This window comes from Rhamphochromis longiceps, linkage group LG13, assembly GCF_057381845.1.
Source record: "Rhamphochromis longiceps isolate RC_006_pf linkage group LG13, R_longiceps_female_GT1.1, whole genome shotgun sequence".
Classification (NCBI taxonomy): Eukaryota; Metazoa; Chordata; class Actinopteri; order Cichliformes; family Cichlidae; genus Rhamphochromis; species Rhamphochromis longiceps.
The window spans coordinates 20,809,368-20,825,506 of NC_140569.1; the positions used below are offsets into that span (position 1 = coordinate 20,809,368).

Genomic DNA, 16,139 nt, shown 5'->3' on the forward strand with positions numbered 1-16,139 from the left:
AGTCAGATTATTGATGCCTGCTGAAGAAACAGTATAGAGTTGAGCTGTAAGATGACAGGGCTTTGATTTTACTAACAGGTTTTTCATCCTCTGTTGAGTCAGTTCCCTTTTTATGACTTTGTGCATTTAGAACCACCCTGGGTGTTAATTACAGTGTGCACCAGATCATTAATTATTTATTTCCAAGTTGTTGTGTGTTTACAGCAGTTGTCCCCTTAATAATTATCCTAATGTAAAGATGGTTTCTAAGTTAATATTCTTGTTGTTTGCTGAGTAATGTTCTTTATAAAACTGGATTTAATACTTCCGAATCCTGTGACGGCAGACTTGCAACAGGATGGAGCGTTGGGTTTCTGAACCTGAGAGTAGTTAGACCTCTGACCCTTGTATCGGAAGTCAAGTGAAACTAGATAACAGCTTAAGTGTGAAGATGATGCTCACTACTTGGATTAGTGGGTTGGAAGACAAGTTCTCAGTTAAGAGAATCCTTAAGCTAATGGCGATCTGTAAAACGATACAAGTCTTTACCTCAAAACGTCAGCTGCTGTTGCATCACATCCGTCAGCTGTCATCACTTCATATCATCTGATATCACAGTCTCAGATCAGCGCACGTCAGTAATTGTATTGCAAAAACACTTTAAGTCCTTCACTTGTGTCAAAAATCTTGAGAAAGTAACATCAGTGGCAGCTGGCTGAGCTCTTTACTGTAGCGCGGATATAATCTGTCAAAACAGCAGAAAAGATCATCTGTCTTGTCTCTGCTTGGAAATATGGACTGATCCAGTTTTCTGCAGACAAGGGACGTAATTGCTGTCTTTTGGAAATGATAGTCATGCTTACATTTTCCATTCATGCCCTGTGCTGAATGACTGAGACAGCTGTCTGTAAGTCCCGACCAAAGGCACGAGCATATCTATTTCCATATTTTCCTCTTCACCCTTGTGTTGACACATGTCTCAAAGAGTGTCAGTCCATTAGATGTACATTACAGGCCAAATGTTTTCTCCCAGACGAGGGAAAAGCCATGCAATCTTACACTTACGTCATTTTATCTGCTACCAAACTGGCGGTCATTTTCTTTTGACACAAGATCGGGGATCACTGTCTTGCTAGTCCTCTCTTTTTAAAAGGCTTCATGTGGGTGAGCTGAGGTCAAAACATTAGTGCCAGATTAAATACAATAGCATTCATGTATCCTCCTTGCACAGTTGATAGCTTTTGTCATTTAACCTAATTTGAATGAGTATGCTGTTCTCTGAGAACCAAATGCATGCTCTAACTGTAATTTAGATGCTTCTCCTCTATGGGACAGAGCAAATGTTGTTTTGAAATAATTGAGCCACTCCAGCATACATATATAATATTCATATTGTATCTAATGGACTTGGCTAAGGTTCATTTCAATCAGTCGGTGTGTCTGCAAAGACACAAACAGGCAGTGACAGTGATAGGGAAGGAGTAATGGCTCAGTTTGTGGGGACTGAAACATTTGGCAGCGGTTTGCTGCTTCATGGGTGGAGGCAGACATGAACAGCCACTGTAACAGACTGTTGACCTCTACCAGAGCACCTGCAGCGTGAGATTATTAAGTAACGAGTCCCTGGTGAGAATACCAGCCTTCCTGCCAGGAGTTCTCCACGGGAGGCTGCCACTGATTGGGGTGAAACAGTAAACGCATGAAATTACAGCAACTATTTGATTGGAGCCATGTTTCTTTGTTGTCCAGTTCACTATACCGAATAACGATACGCTAAATTAATTTCTCAGAGAAGGCAAGGTTAGAGTTGCTTAGTGGACTCAAATTTTAATTCGAGAGGACAATTTGTGCATTGCTTTGTTTGCCGTGCTTTGCCTCGATGGGGATTTGATCTGGTATGTTTCTGATCTGTGTACATTTAGATTTTTACTGGGAAAACTTTAACCATACTCAAAAGAAATGAAAAATCAGAAGCAAGAATGTGTCATCTTGATACACTTACTGGCTTTTTTGTTTTGTTATGACATTTTGGGGGCACATTTTTGATGTAAAGAAACTCCTGTGCCTACTGATTTGTGTTTATATCTGTTCAACTTACTGGAACTCGGTTTCTGTTTAACCATAAACCAACTTCATGTGGTATATTAAACAAACAGGGGTGCAGTTGGTGACCACAGCGATGGCGTGTGACTTCACAGCTGTGCTTAAACGCGGTAACGTGATGTCCATATGTAGTTACAGTTTTGGCCTGACCCGGTGGAGCCCGGTGGCAGAGAAACATAGAGAGAAGAATTTACAGGTCAGCAGGGCTCACAGCTGAGATTTTATGGCCAGATTTACACCCTGTGTGATTTTACAAGGAGGGGGGCGGGGGTGGTGAGGGGGTGAGGATTCGTTAACCCTTTGTCGAGCAAAGTGAAACGGGTTATTCTCCTTTTTCTCTTGCTGAAACTCATACTGAGGAAATTCGGCGAGCCGCGCTTTTGACACCTGTACTGCACCAGGGGGTAACACGTTTGCCCAGCGCACAAGGCAATTAATCTTGTCAATGTCAAGTGCATTGGGAGGGAGGATGAAACAAAGATTTGACCTGATTGGCTCTGAAAAGGTCTCACATTTGGGGCCTGTTGGGAAAGAGGAGGGTTACAGGGGGAAGCGTTTGGCACATGCGAGGACAGATGCACGGTGCTTTGATTTATCTGTCTGACTCTCGTCGTTCCCAAAGAGCCCCAATTTGGCTACATCCATGGGTGTCCAGAATAAACACACATTAATTGGCCAATTAATTACAGGGACGAATACAGGGGGCAGGTCTTTGAGAGGGCCACTTTGATTGCACCTTGTTCGCTGGCTTTTCTAATGACTCTCTGCCCGTTTTTGTGGGCACCCGTAAGTTGATGTGTGTAGGAATAGGTGTGAAAAGCTGATCTTGAACGAGGGGTAATGTAGGTCAACGCATCCTCTGAGCATTAGAAAGACTTGCTATAGTTGGCTGGAGCATGGCCTTCATTCACACATCTACAGCTTTACAACTTTTTAGGAGACAGAGTTGTACCGCTCAGCAGGGACGCTGCGGGCAATATATGTATCCCTGATGCTTTAGTGTTCAAATTCTTCATGGCCTGCGAGCCCCCCAAGGCCTGTGTCTAATGCTTTCCAAGCATCTTTAAATGTTGTTTCAGTGTCTGCCAGGTCATAGCACCGCCACTGGAGTGTCATGTATAAAACAGGGTCGGCTGAACTGAATTCACTTTACTTGTTGAGGTATGTACAGTAAGTAGACACGAGGTGATTTTACCCCCTCGTGACAGCGTGATCTCATGGCTAAGTTATCCAAACAACTGGGATTTCTTGGCTCCGAACAGTCTGGCAATATGCAAAGATACCTCCCGACACGCTAGGTCAGCTGCAGTAGTGTGAGAAATTCTAAGAATGTAAATACTTTTAAAAGGATATTTCTTGCTATCTAGGAGCCATGTTGGCCAAGGAGAGGGAGGAGATCAGTGGGAGCTGGAGCACAGAGGGACAAAGGCTGGTCAGTGGGGAGGGGGGCGTTGCCCTGAACACTGCAGAACACAGAGGCGTGGTAGTGGGAGGCTGCATCGCTTATAGCACGCTGTTGCAGCCTATCATCTATATTCTGATTTCCCACACTCTCCTCCTGCCTCCAACCAATTTACGTACATACATTCATCTGCGTCCACTTTAATGGCATGCCAGGGAGCGGCATATTGACAGTGGCCTGATATTATACAGATGGTAATGTGAGGGACCTTTGTGTAATCTGTTATGCGTGGCAAGTGATATGAAGTATAAGACTCGCCGAAGGCTACAGTACCCGGGGAGAGCGCTCTGTGGATCTTTGCACAGTGTATTCTCTCTGACCTCCAATATTTGGTTTGTAAAATGAACCGGGGTTTATTCAAAGTAGATTTCCAGCCTCTGCTATTCACTTGTTGGATAATGCATTAATGAAACACTCAGTATCTGTAAACATAGGATGGGAGCAATCTGCTCTGGATGAATAATACGGCCAAAAGTCCAGATGAGACTGTGAAATTGTGAAAGAGCCAAGACTAATAACAGCATCCATTAGGAGATGAGAACATTCAAGAGGCATTGCTGTCCCAGCGAGGAGCCAACGCAATAGGCAACCAGCTTGCGCGGAAACGCTGCACAGACATTCGGCGGATCGGCGGGGAATTGAGCTCATAGTTAAATATAGATTTATCATCACTTCTTCACCGCATAAAAATGCAAATTCAGATAGTATCATCAAGCTTCTTTCCTCTCCTTAGAAGTTGTTAAAGTCAATGAGCTCTTAAAACTCATCTGTGAAGATATGGTAGAAATGTGGCAGTTGTAAAGAGATGTTTCTGATTGTTCTTTGGGACTTTCAGGGCTTAGTTTTCATAGACATCCACTGTCTGCATTTCCTCTGTTTGCCTTCGGCTCCAGTGTTTGCACACTGTGTGGTGGTGAAGAGCTGGGTGTTTGCTGAAATAGCTCTATAATAGTTATTTTACCCAATGATATGCTGCGTTCTGTGACTGTGTACTCATGTAGTGCCACCTGTGTCCCCTTCCATTGTGTGACAGCTGAAAGGAGGCATAATGCGGTATGAGAATTATTGTCACTCTCTGGCTCTCATGCAGCTTCTTGCTCTCGTCCATTTCCTTCTTCTCTCATCTTTGTAAGCCCTCCACTGAAAAATCTCTTTTACGGTATTCAGTGTCTAATTGCCAGACTGCCTAATTAGGGATGTTACCCAACACACATCATACATTCATGCATTGAGGACATCCATCCTCTCTTAGAGAGAACTTACAGTTTCCTCATTGGCTCTGTCCCCTGCCATGCACAACATTTGTGATGAAACTAGTTTGCCATCTAGTGGCACTTGTACAAATAGCCATTCACGCGGGGTCTATGATTGAGTCTCTGTGAGGAAAGCCTTCATGGAAAGCTTAAGCCAAGAGACTATAGGTGCAATCTTGGCCAGCTGAGCTGTGTCTTAAGTCGGCTGCAGTGTCAGCCATCTCTTTATACGTCCCTGAATATTTAGATGGCTGGGAGTTAAAGAGAGCATTGTGTGCCAGTCAGAATGGTGAAAAATGCTAAGCTGCATTTGAGCCCCTGCCAGGCAGCTGTCGGCTTTGCCGTTCTCTTCCTGCCCCGGCCGCTCCTCTTAACCCTCAGTAAACAACTGGAACAAATCCTATTTTATTGAGGCTTTTACCAAGTGCAAGGGATCTCTGCAAGCTCCAGTGCCCAGGCATTTTCTGAGCTTGTGCAGTGTCCTAAGATGGCACCCAGCGAGGGTAGCCAGAAAAAAAAGAAAAGGAATTTCCACTGTCTGTCTCTAATTGGATCCTTAATAACAAGCAGGTGGGGCTGTGTTCTCCGCAACATGTTTTGTGACATTTTGAGCAAGCGCCATGATCGATATTTGCCTTACATAAGTTGATAGCTGATTTGACACAGTGAAAATAGGTCTGGTGAAGATTTGGACAAGTGAAGGATATTTAGCTGTATAGCTGCTGGGAATTTACTGAATATGAATATGTTTCCCTCTCACCAGCTTTTTCTCTTTTATTTTGAAACTACCATCTAGGAGCACCTGTGCTTAGGCTAATGCACGTGTGATTAGTGAGAATGTAAATGTGGCCATTTCACTTAATTTACACTTAACATAACATTCAAAATCACAACACTTTGCCACACATTTTCAAAAAAATAAAAAATTAAACCGAACCTCTCACAGCGTTGCTGCAAAACCTCCATATTTTACAGACCCCCTGCACAAAATTGCTGTTTTCCTAGCTTGTGCGGATTCTCGTGGTTCATCCTGCAAATTGTTAAATGAGAGATGTGAAAATGCCTTCAAGGGGACAGAATGACATTTTGCCATTAATTACAGAATAAATTAGTGTTTGCCAGGAGTGCTGAAATTGTATCTCCTCTGAATCTGGATGCAGTAAGTGCTGCTAAGGAACACGAGGTTTGACCAAAGGACTGAGGGGATCAAATGCATGTGCATGTGTCAGTCCCTTTCCCCATCTTTCACAGGCCAGGAGCCGACAAGCATTTTCACTGGGGAATAAATATTGTGACAGGCAAGCCTCCTCTAACTTGTTTTTGTGGTTGCATGAAGCATGTGAGCATTCATTTCCCCCGCCTTTTCTTTCTGGGGTGGCCCTTAAAAAGACATCATGTGTATTTTTAACAGCCAGCCTCCTGCTCTTTGTCCTATGGATGATCGGTTCAGCTTAAGGATAGTGTGACAATTTATCATTTTCACTGTTTTCTAGACATTTATTTACTAAGCTAATGCAGCTGCTGCTCATAAGCTAAACAGTCAGCTCCTGTTAAACCCAGCAGAGCATTTAGAAAAAAAAGGCTCGAGAGGCCCGAGTACATGTCCCCAGAGGGAGACGGGTCTCAGCTCAGGCAGAGTGGGAGAGGCATGGGAGTTTTTTCAGTTAAGAAAAGGTCATCTCTCCTGTGAGCTACATAACATTGTTGCAGACCAAGTTGGCTTGGCAATGTCAGACAGTTTCCCACTCAGGACATTAAGGTCTCATGATGCCATATAAGTCAAACTTATCAATGAAAAGCCACATTTCTGATTATTAACTAGCCAAAAGTCAGGTTGGTGAAAGATTTGGTTGGATGTAAGGAGAAACAGACTCGTGCAGATGTATAACCATTTAAAAAGTGTCTTTAGCATTGATATCTATCCCTGCTTATAAAAAAGGCATCCTTTCGGCTCTCTGTACTGTGTGTCAGGTCATTTCTGAAGGCTTCTTCAGCTTATCTGCTGACCCTTCGCGGCAGGGTCATTTGTCAGGTGGATTATGAGACTTTTGGATGGTATATCTGCTTTATTGCTAAGAAATGCGACACGTTCTGCTTTCTCTATTTTATACTACTGAGTTATCCCACTATGGGCTGCGAGACATGGAATGTCTCAGAGAACATGTTGACATTTGGGATAAGGATTATGGAGTCATCAAAAAGGAGTGTCTCTGCTGTGTGTCACTGTCGCTGTTGACTTTGCTCTCAGATTGGGGCTTGTATTGCAGGACTGAGCCAGGCCCCATGTCTGTGCTTTGCTTTTACACTTTACAACTCATAGCAGACTTGAAGCAAGTCAACGCTCGGATCCATGTGGATTAAGCCGGGAGTTCAAAATATGCTGTCAGTCTACTGAGGTCTCCTCTTTTCAGCTCAAATGTGTGCCCACTCCAGCTTTAGCTATTGAATTAGTAGTTAATCCGGTCTGCTTTTCACACTTATGGTTTGCAGGTTTTTAGAGTGGGGCAGATAAATAGTACATGTGAATATGTGTTTGGTCGTGCCAGCCTGTCTTTCATTAACTCAAAAAGCTAACTCATCTTTGACTCCCCCTCCTCTCTTCTCCTTTCCTCTCTTCCACATCCCTTCATCTTCCTCCACCTCCTTCCCTCCCTCTCATCCCTCATTTCCTTCCTTGCCTTCCTCTGTCTCTCCCTCCCTCTAATCTACTGCAATGACCTGAAGGAGGGCTTCACACTGCAGCGCTCAAATAATAATCAAGCAGTAGGATGTTGTCAAATTTATAGGACACTGAGCGTTGCATAGCAACAGAGATTGCCAGGGTGATCCGACAGGCGCTGGAAGTTGGATGAGGGAGAAAAGGGGCGAGTGACAGGAGACAGGAAAGGAAGGAGAGCTGACAAGAAAAGTGGGAGAGAGGGATGAGATGGGAGTCATAGAATTATGATGTACACAAAGGGAGAGATAAATTAGGAATGGAGAAGCACAAAAGGAAATGAGAAAGTTAAGGTTGGCTTAGCTGAAAGAAAAGATTCAAAGACACTGCTGGCTGTTCTTGCACGCTTGTCACTCTGTCGAATTTATAATTATTGTGTTTGCATTGTTTAATATGGTACTGGCGTACAGGTGGTGTTTCGTGAAAATGCTTTTTGTTGGATTTTGGTGTCACAGCTTTGCTTTTTTCCTTATCTCTTTCATTCTTTCTTTCTCCACTTTTGGCCTTTCTCCTCCTAATTTGAGTCTAAAACAATAAGAGAACTTTATAAAGTTGCAAACTAGAGCAGGGCGATATGGCCAAAAATATTTATCACGATATATATTTGAAAATTTGCGATAACGATATAACTGACGATATAATTGATGCGAGACAAAATACAACTCCACAACATTACTAGCGCAAAAAGACAACCTTCCATTTATTTTCACGTAAACAAGAAGCTGGTTTTTATGTACATTAAAGCTTTATAAAAATGTAACAGTGCAAATGCAAATTCCTTGCTGAAAGTTTAACCAAAAGGCATTTCCAGTAGAAATGGGCTGACATATCCTGAACATAACCATGTATAATATCCACTGAAGTTAAAAAGAGGTGCTTTGCAACATTAAACTGCAGTGTGCAGTACGCATTTTTCGGACCATAAGGTGCACGGGATTATAAGGCACATTAAGCGAAACAAAGCAGTCAGATAAATCAAACTTTATTAAACTCATTCTTCTTGCTTCCTCCACTTCTGTACCATTGATTCATTAATGTTGAATTCTCTGGCAGCTGCTCTATTCCCATGTTGTTGCAGTATATTAATGACTAACCTCGTATTGTGGATGGATTATCTCAGTTGTTCTCCTGACTGAAGTTTGGTCCGTTTACAGCATCCTGCCATGCGATTGCATTTGTCTCTAACCATGAGGAACCTTCACGTTAACTTTTATAAGTGGAAAAGTGTTAGTGTTCGTCCTCCAGCTTCACTGTTTATGTTATGCTAACATAGCTGTGTCGCTAGCGATCACGTAGCACATCATTATATATCAGCTAGCCCAACTTCAGTAACCCTACAAACGTCACTGCTGTTTAGTTTCCTGTCTTCATTTATGTTGGAAGTGATAGCAGAGCTGTACGTTTGATTTTTTTTCAGAAATCTCTCCATCAGAACGTGCTATATCATGCTTAGGTAACTAGCGAAACTAGCGAGCTAACTTCCGCTAGCTTCCTGCTAACTTCTAACTCCGTTAAATGTAATAACTTTTGTTTTCATGGATGCCTGGAAGTTAAACTTTATAGTTACACCTGGTAAAGCAGCAATGCTGATCGTTTTATTAAAGATCAAAGAATTTAGACAGTTTTCAACTCTCAGTGATGCTGCAGTGTTGTTTGACCTGAAGTCAAATATACGGAGTTTGGGACCCAGATTACTCCCAGATTTAAGAGCATCTTAGTCCGACAAATACGACAATAAAAACGCCCGCTTGCATGTTCTGCAAAAAAATGTGCTTTGTTGTGTATCCAGTTCCACATCACGGAAGTTGCACCATTTTTACAAACCAACAATCGGCCATGTGTGTATGAAAACAAAGGCACTGCGCATGCGCGTTTTACTCCCATTCTATCGCGATATTTCATTTTCCTATCGTTGCCTAACATTATACCGGTATTACCGTGAACGGTATAATATGGCCCAGCCCTATTGCAAACTTTATACAAAAGTGGGAAATGATCATGCACAGTTCAAAGCAATCTTCATATTGCTTTCTAGTTGAACTGAACTAAAAAAAAAGTTATTTTTTTTTAGCTTCAAATGTAAAATTAGAAAAAAATTTTACACTTAAGTTAAAACAAAGCTGGTGGTTGTAGAGTCAGGTTAGCTTCTTAGCATGAGAAACCTTTAGGAAAGTTTGACTAAAGTAAATGTGCTTTAATTGTGAATCCAGAGTTTTTGTTAGACTGTTAAACAACACTTGAATGTGTTCTATAATATCTTTTTGACCAATTAAGATAAAAATAGGTGGTGACATTGTTAAAAATCTACTCCTGCAAAAAGAATTATAAACTCTCTGTGGTTGTTGTGTCGTAATAAAAGCATGCCTGCTTGGAGGTAGTTCTAGTGCTGTGTCACTGGCAGGTGTTTCAGTTTGGAGTCAATTGAGTGCAAACGGTGATGACAGCTGTGCTTAGGGTTGCCAACCGTCCCTTAAAATACGGAATCGTCCCGTATTTCGAAACAAAAGCACACGTCCCGTATTGAGCTAATAAGGGACGCACTTTGTCCCGTAATACAGTGAGAATCAAAAGTGGCCTATAACTTTTAATGGAATTAACGCTTTGTTTGAAAACATAATTCCCAGCCCCTCTCCTGCTTTGTGACCAATGAGCTGACAGCACACTTATGACAATTCGAGTATGACAATTCAGATTACCGCTCATCTCATTGGTCGAGGAAAGGTCGCTTGCGGAGAAAATACCGGAAGACAACAGATGACCACAACAAGAAGCATGGCCAACAGGGAAACAAACGCCGACACTGCGGTGCAAGTCTCGGACGACAGTACACACCTAAAGCTGGGCAGACACTGTGCGATTTTTTCAGTCACGTTATTCAGCTCCTGCTCAAACTGCACGATTGACTCGCAGGGGTTAGAAGTTGGTAGGTCACGATGCAGGTCTCACACTATACCGCCCGATGCTCTGATGCGACCTGAGAGCTCACACTGTGCCTCCATAACATGAAGGTTATAACAGACAATCTGTCGCTCGCTCTCTCAGTCTTTCACTCACACAGACACACCACTACCATCAACTTTGCTAAATTGCTAATGAAAAACATGATCAGGCAGCTGTGAATGAGCAGCAGTGTAAATCCAACTATTTTCACGGTTGTTGTGGTCGTGATAATTTTGTGATGCCACATCGAAAAGGCTCGGATGAGCTTTCCAAAGTTCTACAAGTTGTGCCTCCATCGCTTGTGTCCAGATCACACGCTGCACAGCCGCGCTGCGCCGTCTTTTTCACCGACGTTTACGTGTTTGCGCATGAGCAGTGTGAGCGGCTGTGGTGACACCCTCACGAGCGATTGATGATCGGGAGCTGGTCGTGAGGTGTTAATCACTTCTCGTTACCCCACGTATACTACACGACGCACGATGAAGGCCAAAATCGGTCCGATCACTCAAAAATCGGCTCAAAATGGGCCAAAAATCGCACAGTGTGAGCCCAGCATAAGCCCAGCATTAGAGCAGCAATATTTGTTCCCCTCAGAGAAAGGGAAGAATGGGAAAAGGAAAACACCTGGCTGGAAAAAGTTAATATGGGCATGTGCAGTGAATATCAGCGCTATGTGGCCAGAAGTGTGATAATATAATTTATTTTGTGTAATAAACGACTGCAAGGATAGATGATTACAACAAATAGATGACTAATACATAAAAGTAATACATAGATGAATAATGATGATGAGTTATGATGCGTAATCATGGGAACAAGCGGGTTTACAAACAGGAGCAGCTGATTAGCATTAGAAAAGCTGAAATAATACCTCAACTGAAGCCAATTGTACTAAATGCACTAAATGTGCACTGTTACAAGAATATTTTTCTTTCTATTGTTTTCTATTAATTTATATAATTTTAAGTTAAGCAGGACAGAGTGCTTTTAAAGAAAGATTTACTTATATTCTCAAAAGTTAAGCATGACAGGCTTCTGTTTAAGAAAGAGACCTGTTTTACTGTGTTAATGTTGTCATTTTGAGCTAAAAATAAATGGCTAAATGATCATTTGTTTCCCATATGGTCATATCACAAAGAATAGAATATGCATCTACTTAAATCAACTTCAAGTCAAATGGTTAAAAAAAATAATTTCACACACAAAAAAAGAGCTAGAAAATTCACCACACTGGGAAGGGTGAAGACAACTGGGTTGCCCGGCCCTGGCCACAAGGTGTCCCTTATTTATTTTTCAGGGAGTTGGCAACCCTAGCTGTGCTCCTCACTAATTATTTCTTGTCACTGTGCACAGATTTACTAACCAGAGGTCCTCTGGACAGAAAAGTATCAGTTGAGTCCCAAGGTCGCCTGATGTAGTCGTTTTAATGGATCACTTTGTCGTGAAAAAGATTATCTGAAGGTGTTTAGAAATATGAAATTACTATAAAAGAAGAAATGCGACATGTAGTTCTAAAATAGAAATCCTGGCCTGAGTTTATCTTTACATAGCTAAATTAGATGTCTGCCTTTTACTAAACTAGGGTCGCACAATACAATCCAGAGGACAGTATAATTTATTGTATTGTGTATAAAATAACGTCAGTATTCAGGAGTTTCAAAGGCACAGTAGGCCCTTCAGGACACTTCCTCAGGGTAAACAAGAAGTACACACCTTTAGCATTTCTCTCCTTTCTTTGTTTTTTTGTTTTTTCAATTTGACACCACCAACGAATGTTAAGAGCTGTCATCCAAATAACTGCCACTTTACCTTTGCTTACATGTTTGTTTTTAAATGTCAGCTGAAGGCCATCTGGGCATCTCATGGTTCATTTACTGCACACAAAGATTTCTTTTGTGCTCTTTCCCAGAGAAAGGAGCTCAAAAGATCCAAAAAGACTGAATTCTAAGAGCTGTGATTGTTCTCAGGTCTTGCAGCATGTACACACAAAAAACAGGTACACTGTAAAAGTATTTTATGGGGCACTCCTCTGCTCTGTGCAAGGGGGGATATTGCATTTATAGTTATTAAGTATACACCAGTAGATCATCCATATTGCTACCAATACCATCTCTTTTAAGTGATATTGACCTGTCTTCAACTATGATGTGAGGTTTTTGCTTAATCAGTCGGGCTTCTATTAGTGTATACTCTTCTTCTACTACTTCTTCTTCTTCTTCTACTTCGTCTTCTTCTTCTACTTCTTCTTTTACTTCTTCTTCTTCTAATACCTGCTCCATTAAGAGGTTGCTACAGTGGATCATCTGCTTAAATCTCATCCTGTCTCTAGGGTCCTCCTTCACTACATCCATCAACCTTCTCTGAGGTCTTCCTTTCTTCTGCCTGGCACCTCCATATTCAATGTCCTCTGACTCTCTCCTCTATCATGTCTAACCCGTCTCAACCTCGCCTCTCTACCTTTTCCTCCAACCTTTTTCTTGAACCTGAGCTGTCCCTCTGATGCACTCATTTCTAATCCTGTCCATTCTGGTCACTGCAGATGAAAATCTGAACGTCTTCAACTCTGTCACCTCCACCTCTGCCTCCTGACTTTTTGTTAGTAGAGCTGTCTCCATGCGTCATAGCAGGTCATCTACCATCTTATAAACTTTCCCTTATGCTCACACTCGCTGCCATTCTTCAGTCATTATTACCGTATAAACACCTGTGACTATAAATTGACTATTTATACACAGGGAAAAGGTTGGGTGAGGGAGACATATTTAGCTGGTTGCAACCTGATCTGATCTTCCTGCAATCTTCTACTGGCATCTTTTTTTTGATCGAAATTTGCTGGTAATATGTTGTTAACCTCAGATACAGAGCTCCACTATTTATTTTGATGAACATATGCAAATACATGGGCATAAAATTAGTACGTACTTTGGAGTTTAAAGGGATTTAAGGGCAAATGTGGAGAAATAGTTTGGAAAACTGCACAATTCATGACCTACTTGAAATAATAGCGTATGAAATATTCATTACCTAAATTACTTATATGTGTAATCTGCTTTTGTTGTTATGTTCAGAGGGGAAAGGGCAGCAGCGGGGACAGAGGGCTAGAACAAACAGTCTGATCTTCTTTGCAGTCGTAGCAGCGATGCGGTGTCAGCCGATGAATTATCAGTGTGAAAAATGAGCGCCATCCACCCTCACAGAAATGCTGTAATGTGACACATAGAAGTCTATTATACAAGTCAGTTTTGAATCTGCATCTTAAAGCGTGAGCCCTTTCCGAATGGTTCGGCTGCCACTCTGCCACAAAGGAAACCAGCCTCAATTACATTTCAAAGAGGTTATTCCAACATAATATATAATCTCAGTCATTTGAAGGAAGGGATTTTAAGGTTTAAAGAGTCTGTTTCTTCCCATCAAGGCAATTCAACTTTCCACCTCTTCTCTATGTAGCCCTCGTTCACGTTCACATTAAAGCACACGTACAGTAGCCTCAGAAATGCATTAACACTGATGATCAAAAGATGCTGGCCAGAGCTTTGTTGGTACATCAAACAGCACGAACAGAGGAAAGCACACAATTCCCGAGAGGAGGCACACATCGGTTCTACTGTGCCATTATTAAGTTTAATATTTACTGTACTACACTTTGTCTTCTCCCCTTTTCATAATGCTGTAATCTGAGAGAGAAGCACACACAGAGTAGGAGCATTAGTGCACACGCAGATGATTAAAAGCAATAGCTCTCAGTGAAGTTTCTTCCTCTGTCTTTGTTGCAGGCAAACGTACATGTCAAATTCGACCCAGATAATCAAAGTGCGCACACATGAAATGTCAGAGGGAAGCGTCGGGGGCGTTGCTTTGTGATTCCGAACTTTTCTTTCAGCAGCCACTGAGCCTTTCCTCTCCACAGATCTACCCAGCTGCTAACTCGGAAGAGGAGAGCAGTGTTTTTGCGTCGCCCGTACTGACACATACAGTAGAAGAGAACTGCGATATTATTAACATAGCAGCACTGTGTCAGATGATGACACTCAAATTAGAAAGATGTAATCGTGTTTAGCCTGATTACAGATCTCTGCATTGTCTCACACTTCTACCATTGATTGCCGCCAGAGTATTGTCATCTCTTAAATAAGTCGATTTTACATCGGTTTTGTGTGCACGTGCGCTCGTTTCAGGCAATCCTCAATACAGAGCCACCGATGCTCTGCCAGTGGATATCTGCAGTTCTATCCCACAGAGCTTTATCCTCTTTTCTCACTAGTACATAAACCCTCTTGATGTAAATTAAACCAACTTTGGTTTGGTTCAGATTCAGGAATACATCTCATTTACATTTCAGTTTTTTCCAAGACTCGCAGATTCTGAGAGAGCTGGGGGGGTTTGTTATTCAGAGAATGTGAAGAACAACTCAGAACAAAATGGTTCAAAATGTGGCTTTGTTCTGACTTTGTTTTGCAACACTGGACAGCGCTGGCTGGCTTGTCCTGTTTGCTGCTGTTTTCACTCCTCGGGTTGATTGATGCACTGAGGGACTTGCACAGCTGGAAAGGAGACAGTAAACCAAAGGAGGGAACAAAGAGTAGCAGGCCACACAGGGTGCAGCAATTAAGCAGTTTTCTTGTTGTTAATTAAAAGCAAATTAGAGACTGTGACAGGAGTTGCTGTCTAGCCTTAATTGCTGGCAGCATGCATGCCCAGCCACACCTGTTATTGCATATTGACTCATCTTGGTCCACTTTTTTTCCCCCTACGCTTTCCTAAGGGGCGGAGAGGAAAACCTGGAGATCCTGGACCCAGAGGCTCGCCTGTAAGTTATCTACTGCCACTCTCACTTGTGTACATAGGCTCTTTCCTTTTGATTTTACATAGAAGGTCAAGATCTATAGTGCTATCGAAAATATCCAAATGCATTCGTTTCAGCTTAATAGATCATTTGTTTGGTTTGCACATCTACTCTGTCTGCCTATAACACCCAATTACCAGCAGTGAAAACAGAGTTCGGCTCAACCTTTATTAGACCGGGAATTCTCCTGAGATCACAAAAAGGGTTGTTTTTTTTTTTACTGATATCCAAATAAATTCAGACACATTAAAGAAGTTACAAATTTATTACAACTACAAAAACATATTAAAGCAAACAGTCAATAAGGCCAGCGCTGCAGAATACAAAATCTGCCCCCGAAAAAGAGCAATTACACCGACATTGTTCTATGTTAACTAATTTCATGCTTTCTCGTGCTTTATTGATTTGCTCAAAATCTTCTCCCATACTGCTACAAACAGGCTACATTATCGGCACCAAACCACAAAGGGTATATTAAGGTAGCACTTTAAAATGTTTGTATTGACAAGTAGGACAAGTCTGCCTAGAGGGCCCATTGACTCCTTGAAATATGGTCTTTTCCTTAGGCGACCGAGCCAATTCCAGACGCCATTTGTGTGTTTGTGTAGTGACCCACACACTAAAGGTCACAAACACTGTGATGCGTTAAAGGAGACAACTTGTCAGATGTTTAACTGCTCTGACGCCAGGACAAACAGGAGTGTTTGGGGATTGTGTAACTCTGATGTTTTGGGTGTCCAATTATTTTCATGCACGATTGTCTTGATTACACTCTTGATCAGAGACATAGGGTTTGGCTTATTTTATTCCATCCACAAATCGAGAGAGATTCTGTGCTGCGTC

General features: G+C 42.0%; 1 protein-coding gene across 4 annotated transcripts in view; it reads left to right on the top strand.

Moving 5' to 3' along the window:
* Nucleotides 1-16,139, top strand: part of LOC146655776 (uncharacterized) — a 118,390-nt gene that overhangs the window by 56,701 nt on the left and 45,550 nt on the right. For all 4 annotated transcript variants that reach the window (XM_085428374.1, XM_085428375.1, XM_085428377.1 and 1 more), the window contains one exon: nt 15,216-15,260. In XM_085428374.1, the coding sequence (XP_085284500.1) occupies nt 15,216-15,260 (45 nt within the window). The remainder of the gene's footprint in view (nt 1-15,215; nt 15,261-16,139) is intronic.